General features: G+C 36.5%; 1 protein-coding gene across 2 annotated transcripts; it reads left to right on the forward strand.

Moving 5' to 3' along the window:
* Positions 1–7,102: 7,102 nt before the first annotated feature.
* LOC108992917 (rhamnogalacturonan I rhamnosyltransferase 1-like) lies at positions 7,103–13,043 on the forward strand. 2 transcript variants are annotated; one of them, XM_035684481.1, is made up of 9 exons: positions 7,138–7,472; positions 7,729–8,054; positions 8,690–8,757; positions 8,839–8,927; positions 9,015–9,177; positions 10,364–10,653; positions 11,442–11,646; positions 12,150–12,307; positions 12,419–13,043. In XM_035684481.1, exons 2-9 carry the CDS (start codon positions 7,802–7,804, stop codon positions 12,693–12,695), a joined length of 1,503 nt encoding a protein of 500 aa, XP_035540374.1. In that variant the 5' UTR covers positions 7,138–7,472; positions 7,729–7,801; the 3' UTR covers positions 12,696–13,043. The 2 variants fall into 2 exon arrangements, with proteins under 2 accessions (XP_018823181.1, XP_035540374.1); XM_018967636.2 differs by having other exon boundaries at positions 7,103–8,054.
* Positions 13,044–13,475: the final 432 nt, after the last annotated feature.

Genomic DNA, 13,475 nt, shown 5'->3' on the forward strand with positions numbered 1-13,475 from the left:
GGAAGGAGGAGTTGTCGTTTCTTTTCTATTTATTTGAGCCACGTGGTGATCTGTGATTGCATGGGACGCGTAAGTTCATTTAAGTGGGCCTTGCTGATTGGCTGATGTTTCTCTCCCATGTCACTTAAATTTGATTAATTGATATTTATATAAATAATTTTAATTTTATATATACAAAAATACCACCTCATCTATTTTATAAAAATATCTAATAATTTTTTTAAAAAGTGTCACGGAAACATAATTTATTTATTTATTATATTCTATTTGTTATACGAATTAGCTCAAAGAAGTGTAATATCACAATTTTAATCATTTCTCTTTTGTTACTTTTACATGGTATTAAAAAATTAAAAAAAATTATTTTTTATATTATATTATATTTTAATAATTTAATATCATACAAGAAGATAATAAAAAAAATGATGATTAAAAAATGATAAATTCTAATAGGATGTGTTTAATAATCTTTCACCAAATGTAAACTAACACATATTTTGAATGCAAAGCCCGTATTTAATTGGTTGGGCCCATCTTCTTTTTTATTGTAGGGATTGAACTCAAAAGAATAATGTTAGATATAGTTATGGATCGTGTAAGGGAAGTTTTCCCCTTGGAAAGGCCCACGAGGCCTCAGCCCAAGAACCTAGCCCAATGGGGCCTCTTAACCAAACAAGGAACGGAACAACAATCAGGGAAGAATGTCGATTGATCGACAAGACAGAATGAATTGACGCACTACAACCGTCCTTGGGAACAGAATGTGCACGGAACACACGAAGAACACGGGAGACCCTCGATTTATCGACATCAGATCATTTACAGCTCATATAAATCGGACCGGGGCCCAAGGAACCACTCAACATTTATAACGCTACTACTTAAGTCACATGCCACAATTATCAAGTCGACTTGGAGCCATGCGACATTAAAGAAAGTCTGACCGCATATGCTAAAAGAGAAGCCTGAACTTCAAGAGAAAATACTATCTGCACCCTCCCCAAACATAGTATAAATAACAAACCTCATGTATCGAAAAACTCTCTTTGATCCTTAGACTTTCTTACTTATATACTACACTTTAAGAATATTTACTAACTTAGACATCGAAGGCTCCCTGGCTCCAAGGTTGCCATCTCAAAGTCGCAGTATTTTCTACATTTTACATGGCTTGTTTTCGAAGACCAGAGTTATTGAAACTTGGCTCAAAGGTGTGCGAAACATGACGTTAACTTAAACGCCGCGCATTATTTTTGAAAAAGAGGAAGTTCACCATTAAAAAATTATTTTTTTTATGTTAGTCTCATATTTATTCACTTTTTCAAAATGAGTGTTCGACATTTACGCATTCTATAACTACAAATATCATTTCTCATACAAAGAATTATCTATAATTGATATAATTATTTTTTTCGATATATATAAGGTTAAAGACGTTATTACATCATGTAAGGGTTTTTTACCCCCTTCTGTCTCAGCGGACCTGATAATGGCAACTAACGGGACAAGAAGCAAATACCCAATCCAGAGCAAGTATGTAAGGGATTTTTACCTCCTTCTGTCTCAACGGACCTGATAATGGCAACTAAGGAGACAAGAAGCAAATGCCCAATCCAGAGCAAGTAGACTCTTTTACTCAGCCCCCAGGTAGGCTCCTCTGAACGCTACCTGTATGAGAGAACGTGCTACAAGGGATATGACTTGCCGATCTGAAGACCCCTCGAATATTGTTCGGCTCTTGAATGCTTGTCTACATAATGGGAGGAAAATATGGGGAACTCTCGATCCTTTGACATGGGAGGCATCAACGAACCACCAAGGACGCCAGAGGGTGAAACAAATCGGGAAACCACGCCCCATTAATTGCACCACTACCCGAGCTATACGCTACATAATGACGTTGTCGCAGAGCCATGACACATTAAATGACTCTGACAAAAGGAACAATACGAAGGACACAGACTCCTTGGGGGCAGACACGATCCGTCCCCCTAGACTCAGGGTATAAATAGCAAGTCCCAAGTACGAGAAACTCTCTTTGGTTCCTAGACTCTCATACTTATTTACAAACTTCCAAGAGAATTTACTGACTTTGGCATTGGAGATTCTCCAGCCCTAAGGCTACCCTTTCGCAGATTGCCTTCATCTCTATTTTGCCAGGCCCAAATTCTGAAAACCTGAGTTGCTGGAATGTAACGACCCAACCCAATAATCCTATAATTTTTATTGAGCCTAAATTATTTTTTATTGGGCCAAAAAGCCCAAGTTGTGAGATCTTGTATCAGACTCCATGTTCAACACGATACACTTCCGTTTCCATTGCATGCAGGCCTCTCTCTCTTTTTCCCTAGGGTTTTTTTCCATCACTTATTTATACATGTATAATGCACGTAGAAATTTCTCTCATGCATAAACATTATGTCACCTTCATGATTCAGAAACTTTCGTGCACCAAGCAAACTAGACGTAGCAAGGATCACGACAAATCCACCATCGACCCAGCCATAGCTCCTCCACGTTCAACGATTGCACCACCGTCACAGAAGGGTAGATTACTGCCCAGCCTCACAAAGGAACTGCAACCACCTTGTAGAAAACGTCAACCGCAACTTGCACCATGTACGTATCGGAAGCCAACCATCGGGAGCCTAAAACCCCTCGGTGTGCAACAATCATGCACGAAACATAGCCTTGTTTTACACTCCTTAAATAGAGCACCAGCAGCAGCAACCAAAAAGGGGTAGCGACTCTTCGTCAATGGAACCGCCGCGCAACTCCACTGCCCAGACCATGCATGACCGTGAAAACCACCAAGGCATGCCGCCAGCCACCATAGAAGACATCGGCAGTGGCTATTTGGCCGCGTACTGGTGCTGCTGTCGCCAACCACCTCTCGACCACCACAGAAAGAGCCGACCAGCCCAACCCAGTTGCACCCACTCCCTCCCGGTAAGCACACGATCGACAGCCACCCAACTCAGCCAAGTGCTCCTCCTTCCTCTCGGTAAGCTCTATCGACAGCTCTCTCTCCCTCTCTCGGTGTTGAACCACCACAAGGACCCTCCAGCTGCACTGCCGTGACCCCGCCAGCCACCCAGAACAGCTGCACGCCAGCCTCTCTCTCGATGAGCCCCTATATCGCACGCCTCCCTCCCAAGCTTCTGTTCTCTTCATTTTATAAATTGTGTTTTTAGGTTGTTGGTTTACTACGAATAGATGTTAATAATATTACATATATTATTACTTTTATAACCTTGTTTTAAGTATAATTACTTTTGTAACCTTGCACTTAAGTATATGATATTTATGGAGACCATTACGTCATTTTATTTGAAGTTGAATTTAATATTTCAAGTTGAGTTTAATTTTATTAAATAAATATATTAGTCATAAGCTCATTTTTATAAGGAAGAGCTTAAAGAATTTGAAATATATTTTAAAGTATACTATTGAGCCTAATATTTTAGTTAATATTTCCTTTGTCTATTTAGTCAGATTTTTTAATGAAATTATTATGTTATATTTTAAATAGAAAAATTAAAAATATTTAAATGATATTTATTAGATTTCGTATAAGATTGAATAATTATGTTAAGAAATGAAACTTATTTTAAGAATTGGAATTTTTATGACTTAATTTAAAATAGTCCAAGTATTCTACTAAATTATAATATGTTATTTAAAATATTAGGATTTATCAATTATGGTGTTAAACAAAGATTTATTTGACTATCTTTTGGATTATGAATTTAATTAAGTCGGATATTAGTACATGTTGTTCCTAGACAGATTTAGTGATAGTTAATAATGCGTATAGGTGACGTGCTACGGAGTGATATTCAAGAAGAAACGCAACGAGGTAAGTAATTTTGATCACCAATTAGGATCATCACAGTTCAGCTTATATATAGGTATTATTTTCAAGCCAGTTCATGGACTGCTATTATTTATGCACCACTCATGTCATATGCAAACATGTCATACAGTATAGCATACGATCATGTCATTTCGTATCATGTTCAAATTCAAAAATTATAATTATGTATGTATTATGTCATACATCTTATGTGTATAAGACACGTAAGTTATCTTAAGTTCAGGTGCAAGATAAGATCATATCAGTTAATCAAATGGTTATTTAGATGCATGGTATCAATGCAGTTTAGTTTCAAGGTGGATGTACAACTCATGGACTCAAGCGTGGTCCATCATAGTATGCCAGAATACTATTAGCGGCTCCCCTCGCGGCCGCAAGACGTGGGGCCGGTACACAACCTCGCATACAGGGTTAAGTGTGTTGGCCAGTTAAATCAGTCAGTTAATTCAGATAAATCAGTAAGATCAGTCAGTTAATTCAGATAAATCAAGTCATACATAACATGAGCATTAGTATGAATAGTCATGATTTTAAGCTCTCAGTATGAAAACTTTTATGAAAACATTATGTTTATTATATTTACGTTGTGATGGATTTATTACTGAGTTTTCGACTCATTTTTGTTTGTTTTCATATTTTTAACCACCCAGGTGAGGATGATGAATTCAAGTAGACAAACCAGGATTAGAATGACCAGTTGATTTAGTTCAGACTTTCTAGAATAAAAACTATTTTATGACATAAATTGTTTATTCATTTAAGTTTTTGAAGACATTTTATTAGATAGTTTTTCTACAAAATAAATTTTAAATTCATTTATTAAATATGATTTCTTGTCGGGTTTATTTTATGAAAAACACGTGACATTCCTAACCTACGGGAAGTGGGTGTTACATGGAACCTATCCTAAAGGCATACGAAACACGACGTTAACAGATTCAAAATGGATAAGAACAAGATCAATCTTTATTATTGTAGAATTTAGTGGGACTTGAAGTCTTGAAGAAACATATTGTCAAATTATGCAAACAATAATGTTTCTCGAAATCAAACAATACAATGCAAAGACAAATAAAAGTATAGCATATCGAATATATATTGGATACGGTTTACTTTTGTTTTTCTTCACGTGCATAACTTACTCCGAAATCATAATGTTCGTGTTGGTTACTTTATACCAAGTAATTAGTATAGCTCATAAACTAAACACAATAACTCGTCACTCCTTTGTCACTTGGGATTGTCAAGAGTAGATGTGAACTTACCTTAATGTTCCCCATGGGTCCAGTCCTACTTTGATAATTAATTAACTATCACACCACAAATTACTAAATAAATCGATCATGCAATGAAGTTGTATATGGCATTATGGATTAAAACATAACTTTATGGTGCTCGTGTCTCCATCATCATCGCTGTCGTCGTCATCAGAGAATGGAGACTCTTTGTCGATATCTCGATCATCACTGTTATCATTTCTTCATTGTTTGTGAAATCATTATTAGCAAGAGAAATATTTTTGTCATATAAAGATTTCGTAAAAGTAAACTCATAAATTGATGTTGTTTGATGTAGTAGGTTAAATTGTAAAACTATTTTTATTTCAAAGTATATCTAGCATATTACATCAAATTATCGCATCAGTTTATAAATTTACTTTTATGAAATTACTCTACAGCTAATTAAACCATTTTTTTTAATAAACTTATTATCAAAGTTACTCATTATCAACGGGTTGTATATGCACATAACACAAGTACACGAGGCTCACTACGGTTTGGGGGTTCCTTGAATAAGAGAGTACTTTGATATTTATTGGTCCCTTACGCATCATCATAATGTTGTCTCAGTTAAGGTTCTTGGATGTATAATATCATTGCATGGCATCACTCATTTTTCATCCCTTCCACCTTGCTTTTCGTAAAAGGGAAGTTTTTTATGAGAAGGAAAACAGGACCTCAAAGGAGAATGGGAAAAAAGGAAAATTGTTCCCATAAGATATTGGTTTCTTTAAAACAAAAAAAAAAAAAAATAATATTTGATACAAACTCTAATTAGAATTAATCCTTAAAATGAGACAAACTTTGTTAAATTCACAATCGAGTTATACATGACACTCTAGATCGTAACATCGTAACATACTATTACGTTTTGCATGTGATGATTCACTTTATAGATGGTGAAGTGGTGACGTTAGTTTATTTTTGTGGCTTCACTTATCTATGGATATTTAATAACTTAGCACCATATCTATATACATTTTAATCTAGTCTATAATATTCCCTCCAAGAAGCAAAATACAGAATTGCAACTAATTCGAATCCATATTTGCCGTAGGGGTGTTACCCACAACTCTTGAGTAGGCAGCCCCCAGCCCTCGCATGGCCCGGGGGAAGAGTTGGGCTCCAAGGCTCTAAACTCGCCCCCCGTGGGCAGGTGCTCCTGTTTGAATGACGGGGCATATTGAGAGAAAGGGAGAGAGAGACTGTGACTGGACGAGACTTTAAAATAGAGGGAAGAGAGAGACGCAAGGGAGATGGGATTTTAAAATGGCCCCCTCGTCCGTTTGCCACCTCATCGAACACTGCATTACGTAGTGTCACAGACTTAAAGAACACACTTACAACCAAAATAAAAAAAAAATTACAAACAAATCGCATAGAACATTATAGATCTTACAAATCCAAATGAAAACCAAAAACTAAACTTACAACCAAACAAACTTACAGTCTTAGAGATCAGAAAAATCTAACAAATTGAACAAAGAACCTAATCGAACAAATTGAACAACAGACCCACAGGCCACGACCGTGTTCATGGGTCATACAGATATGTGCATAGATCTTCAGATATTTGTGGGTAGATTTGTATGGCCCAATAGTCTAATATTAATACTATTATATAGTCTAATATATTAATAAAAGTATAAAACAGTTTTTTTTAAATTAATTTTTTTTTTATAAATAAATTTTTAATGACAAATTGCAAAATTTATATTTTTAAAAAATCGGAAAATCGGACCGGACCGAACCAGAAACCGGTAAAACCGGAAGTACCGATTTAGGAGGGTAACCGATGCATAATCGGTTTTAAAAAATATAAAACTAGTACATACTGGTTTAGTCCTAAATTTTATCCAAAATCGGTCCGGACCGGACCGGTTACACCCCTACTCTTGACTGGAATAATCAAAATAAAATCAATTGCAAATATCTCAGCAGTTTTGAAAAATTATATAAACGGGAAAAATTTCAATGCAGAGTAGAGAACGACCTCTTCAAAGTTCGAAGCATATAGGAAGTTTAGGAACGTACGGATCCATCAGAAATGGAGAGATCTATTTCCGAAGATTTTCCGTTCAAAAGCCTCTGATCTTTACAGCACTTTCTTTTATTTCGAGTCCATGATAAAGAGATGGATCGAGAAGGAGATTGAAAGCCAAACTATATTTCTATTTGTCATTTTCTCATTATTTCTTCCCATGAAAACATGATGCAGCGTCTGACGGTTCCGTTGTGAGGAAAAGAAAAAGGAAAGGAAAATTTTCCCCGAAAAAAGTCCAAAACAATTCAGAACGAAGCACCTGACTTGATCGGTTTGTACTTTGTATTGCTGTTGATAAAAGTTGTTCGATTTTATCCCTCCTTTTCTCCGCTCTTGTTTTGCTCTCTTAAGGTTTTATTATTTTTTTCGATCTTTCACAACCTCCTAATTGCGTTATCCTAGTTACTTACGTTCCCATTTTCTTTTCCTGCTTCGGATTCGGAGATAAGTCTAGCTTAGGGTTTACAGTGTGGATGCCTATTTGTTTGTGAAATTCATGCCGGCTTTGTGGTGTTACAATTGAGTAGCGAAATCGGGGTTAAAAATTGGTGTGGAGGCAGAGAGGTTCGATGAAGCGGCGATGAGGTGTTGGGCAGAGAAATGGAGGTTAGATCAGAGAGTATACAAGTGCACTGCGATAAGCTACCGGCTCCAGTGATTCCGAGGACGCGATTGCAGATGTGGTTCATCCGCGTGTGCTCGAGCATTGTGCTCTGGACGTGCTTGGTTCAGCTGGTGGCGGTCGGGGAGCTATGGCATCCGCATTTGCTGGCTGGGATTACAAATCGAATATCGAGGGTAGCTCAGCTTCGCGTCGAAGAGGTGCAATCGCTGCCGCCTCTTCTACCTGCAAGTGAGTTCTTGAGACCCAAAGCTCTAGTGCGTTAGTAATCGGAATCGGATCATCTATAATGTCGCTACTCAATTTGTCTCAGTTTAGTACTGCATGCGATATATTGCGTCTTTGGATAGTAGAAAACTGCTGATGAAAAAAGTTCTATTGCACTTCAATATAATATAAATTTTGGATGCATAGTTTGATTTGATTAGAGAAAAAGAATGTTACAGCACTACGTGATTTTAGAATGGATACTGAGAAAATTTTGGGGATTCTGATGCTTGGAGCCGCATGGGTTATGCTAAATTGCTACTTTTCTAATGCCTTGTGCTGTCTCCTGCATGCTGTTTGACATAATAATGATGCTGAATTACTGCATTCCTGATCAAATTTCGTGATTAATTTCTAATCATTTTCTGGTGATATTTTGAAAGTCCCAAGTGCTTCCATCGTATGGTTTTCTAAAATACCAACGCATTCCATGCCTTCACAATTATTTTCTTCTACGAGGTTTATATGATCAAGACCATAATCAACTGGGGAATTATGGGGTATTATAATTTAGCGTATGAAGTACCTGTATTTTAATTGGTTTTAAGCATATTTTATTCTTTCTTTCCAAATGGAACCTAACTTCTGAAATATTCCAGGAAAGTATAAAAGTAATGGTATTCTACGAGTGTCTTGCAATGGAGGCTTGAATCAAATGCGTGCAGCGGTTGGTACCCTTTGTTCTTTTTCTTTGCCTGCCTTTGTTACCATATGTCAAATTGTTGATTTAGCTAGTTTGACATTTCAGATATGTGACATGGTGACTGTTGCTCGGCTTTTAAATCTCACTTTGGTTGTTCCAGAGCTCGACAAGACATCTTTCTGGGCTGACCCTAGGTGTATTGATTGTTCTAAAAGAACTGGCTTAATTTTCTTCTTTTATTTTTATATAAGAATTTTTAACCCATAACATTCTTTCTGCAGTAATTTTGAGGACATCTTTGATGTGCAACATTTCATTAATTCACTAAGAGATGAAGTTCGAATCATAAAAAGGCTGCCAAAGAGGTTTAATAGGAAACATGGTCTCATCCCACTTGAGATGGCTCCTGTTAGCTGGTCAAATGAAAAATATTACGTGCAACAGGTTTGTGTACTTTTTATTAGTTTGTATTTAATTAATGAATTTTTTTGCTACATATCAACTTCACAGCATGTCTGTAGATTTGTTTTTTATTAGGTTAATGAGAATACTTCTGTGTCTTGTTTGATCTTGACTGACTAGGGCTCTCGATGAGTCCTAAAAATAGGGGAATTCACTTGATTTTTATTTTTGTGGAAGGGAATAACTATCTTTGTGGGGAAGGTTCTTCAAAAAGAAAAAGGTCCCCTCAAATCTACATGGGTTTATCTTCATGCTATGAACATCTTGATATGTCTTGTTTTTAGTGTCAGTACTGAAAACTAAAACAAAAGTTTTAGAGAGGTTTTACTCTAATCAGGATTGCATCTAAATCTATGCATAGATCAACTCATAAAATTAGTGATGAATGTAATTGTACAAGTAGTATATCAAAATATGTATCAAGATATGTACCTCCGTGCATGGTAGTGCATTTGTGGAAGTTCAACGAGTATTGTGTTAGAAGCATTAATATACCTACAGAGGTAAAAGAAAGTATTCAGTGTGTGACCTCTTTCTGCATTATTTATTTTAATTTAACCTACCGTATCTGTTTCCCAGAGAAAATGAAAAGAAGAAATGAAGATACCCGTCAGTCTTATTAATATGGGTTTCAAACCTTATATAATTACAGTTTACAAAAAGGTAGTCATGAGAAGGAAAAGAAAAAGTAGTTCAATTCATGGGTATCGATAGTTTGGATAATTAGAATTTACAAAGTTTGATTTTGATCAACTTGTACTTTTTTTCCCTCAATTTTTTGGGGGCGTAAAGGTAGTTTTGAAGAGCCCCTCGAACTGTTGCCAGAGTACGGTTTTTTGGGGGTGATAGTGGAAAAGTTGACAGATAAGTCACCCTTACTGCCACTCTACAGAACCGTACATGAGATTTTTACCTCATATGGCTATCGCATGCTTGATTTCCCTACAAAATCCATTTTTATTAGTGGGGCTTACATTGCCAAATTATAATGTGAGTGCATATTAAGTTTGGCCTCATCCTTAAAGGATTGACTGATTTGAATTTTGAACCAAAAAGTGGGACATCAATACCCCCCCCCCCCCCCCAGAGAAAAAAAGAAATGTATAAAAATCAACTATTAAATTTCAGCTATCCATCATTACCCTAAGTCTTTGATCACGTTCTGCAGATTCTTCCACTTTTTGGCAAGTATAAAGTATTGCACTTCAACAAGACAGATGCACGTTTGGCGAATAATGGGATCCCATCTGATCTTCAGAAACTCAGGTGTCGTGTTAATTTCCTGGCACTGAAATTCACTCCTCAGATTGAGACTTTGGGATACAAATTAGTTCGCATGCTTCAAGAAAAGGGACCTTTCCTGGCTCTGCATCTGAGATATGAGATGGACATGTTGGCTTTCTCAGGTTGTACACATGGCTGCACTGAGGAAGAAGCTGCAGAGCTCAAGAGGATGAGGTTTGTAGTGTTTATTATACTTTTTTGGTCTCTTCTAGTTCTAAATGCTCATTTCAAAAGCTTGACCAACGTTCTTTGCTTAGGAAGCACTTCACTTCATGATGCATTGAACAAAGGACAAGGAACAGTATAGAATAGTCATTGTTTGTTTTCAAATGATCAGGGAATTTCAAATTTCTTTATGCTATAATGCCTTGTGTATGATGATTTGGAGAGGATGCCAAATGTATGATGAGTCAATGGGGTAAATTCTGAAATGTCCTGATTGAGTTTTAATAAGGCCAGTTCCCGCTTGTTTGTTTCTGAAACAAGAAGCTCAGGGTTTTAGCACTGGGCAGAGGAAAGAGTATAATGTATGATCCTTCCTGACCAAAGTGTATCTATTATTTTCACTCAAGTCTATGATAGTATCTCAAGTTAAAGAAGCTTCGAAGATTGCGAGAGAACAATGGATGAATTAAAACGTTTCTTCTATAAGTCATTGCTTTTATGGGCGGGAACCATTATTTGTAATGGACTTAATGTCCATGACTTTCTCCTTTCGTTTGTAAACCCTAATTAGGTGTTTCTTATGTATACTTCCTGTGTACCTAGGCTTGGCCTATTTCTATTAATAATATTTCAATGATTACCTATATAAAAAAAAAAGTATCTCAAGTTAAAACTAGTTTGTACTCATCCACTTACTACAATACACACCCATAAATAGCATTCATCCCTTTTTGATAAGTTTTAAATTAGTTTTTTTAAGTACAAATATCATTCATCTTTTCACACCTTTCTTTCAGGTATGCTTACCCTTGGTGGAGAGAGAAAGAGATAGTGTCAGAAGAGAGAAGATCACAAGGTTTGTGTCCTCTGACACCAGAGGAGATGGTATTGGTTTTGCAGGCATTGGGTTTCAATAAGGAGACACAGATTTATATCGCAGCTGGTGAAATTTATGGCAGTGAACAGAGGCTTGTGGCACTAAGAGCTGCATTTCCTCAGATTGTAAGTTTATCGCTATTCTGCATTTGCCCTTATCTTTGTTTTCCTCTTAGTGAAAACACTCCACTTTCTCCAGTCTCCAGTAGTTTTTTTTTTTTTTTTTTTTTTGCTTGGCAATTTTGAAGAGGGCACCATTGCCTAGTTGGGGGGGATCAAAACCCCCCAGTGTTGCACCCCATGATCCCTAAAGACAAGTAATGCCAGTTGGCCCATAGGTCATTGGCTCACTGTCTGGTAGTTATTTTTAGTTAATAGTGATTTCAGTAGTAACATATTGAAATCTTTCCAAATGACATGGTGATTTTCACAAGCTGAGGATCAAGCATGACATTGATGGGCTTTCCTTTATAAGTTTCACTTAATAGCTAATCCTTAGTGTCTGTTGAGCAGTTGTGAAGTGATATATCGGATTTACTGGTATACTTGACAAACATTTTGGATCATTCAGATCATCTTGCATATCTTTGCACATGATCCTTCTAAAATTTGAGACCCAAAAACTTCAGGTGAAAAAAGAAACGTTGCTAGCCCCAGAGGAGCTGCGACAGTTCCAGAATCATTCATCACAAATGGCAGCTTTAGATTTTATGGTTTCGGTAGCCAGTAGCACTTTTATTCCCACCTACGATGGAAACATGGCAAAAGTTGTGGAAGGTCACCGCAGGTTTGTATAACCTACCCTTCCAAAGTTGGCCTTTTAGTTGATTTAATGGCAATGGAAGCTAAGCACTCTTATTTTTAGATCTTAAAGACACTTCTGATTAATCTCTTGCAGATATCTTGGGTTTAAAAAAACTATCCTATTGGATCGGAAGAGGCTTGTAGGGTTACTGGATATGCATCAGAATGGAACACTTTCATGGACCGAGTTTGTCAATGCTGTCCGGTCGGCTCATGAGAAAAGAATGGGACAGCCAACGCCTCGTAAAGTTTCCGTAGACAAACCAAAGGAAGAAGATTATTTTTATGCAAATCCCCAGGAGTGCCTCTGTGAGGGAATTACAGATTGTGATGACTTGCTAGGCCCTGGAAAATCAATTAGATTAAGGTGACTACAATCCAGCCAACTTTGAGATCATCTTGGACAGTGAACCTCTGAATTTTTCCGGGGATACTATTGTAAACAGCTCATGTCACGTTCATAAGATAAGGCATATATGCAATGTATACGATCACTTTCAGAAGAGTTTTGCACGAAACGATAGAAGGAAAAAAGAAAAGAAAAGAAACAGTTAGAGTGCCCATTTAGGATTCAAAAGATGCGTATTCAGTGTTATTTTTGTTCATATATTTTTTGGTTCTCTCTAGTCAAAGTGTTCGGTGGTATATTGGTAACGAAGAAAGTCACAAACTGTACCCTCAAGTGCAGAGAGACCAAGGGTCTTGTCCAGAGTATGCCAAACTACCTCTATGTTTCTAATTTCTATCCAACAAGAGAGCCATGGCTCTTGTGAGCCTCTTAACTTTCTACAAAACCCAGTAACTTTTTATAAATTCATGGGTTACAAAAAGATAAAAAAAATGCATGAGTTGACAAAATGAAGACATGCATTAGAAAAATTAAAATATTTAATGTATCATAGAGGAGAAAGATGATGTAGATAAGCAAATATTGATGCTTTTAAAATTATTTATTCATGTAAAATATCTCTTATGAACTTCGTACTTCCTAGCACTTCTAAAACCACGTTGTTAACTTTCGCATTCGATCTTGTATTACACGTGGACTCGTTTGTAGAGTGAGATGAAATATAAATTTTGTGAATATAATAAAATAATTAGTGAATAGTAGTGATATAGTTTGATTTGGATATTTTTTGAGTTTTGATAAA

The sequence above is a fragment of the Juglans regia genome, chromosome 13 (assembly GCF_001411555.2).
Source record: "Juglans regia cultivar Chandler chromosome 13, Walnut 2.0, whole genome shotgun sequence".
Lineage (NCBI taxonomy): Eukaryota > Viridiplantae > Streptophyta > Magnoliopsida > Fagales > Juglandaceae > Juglans > Juglans regia.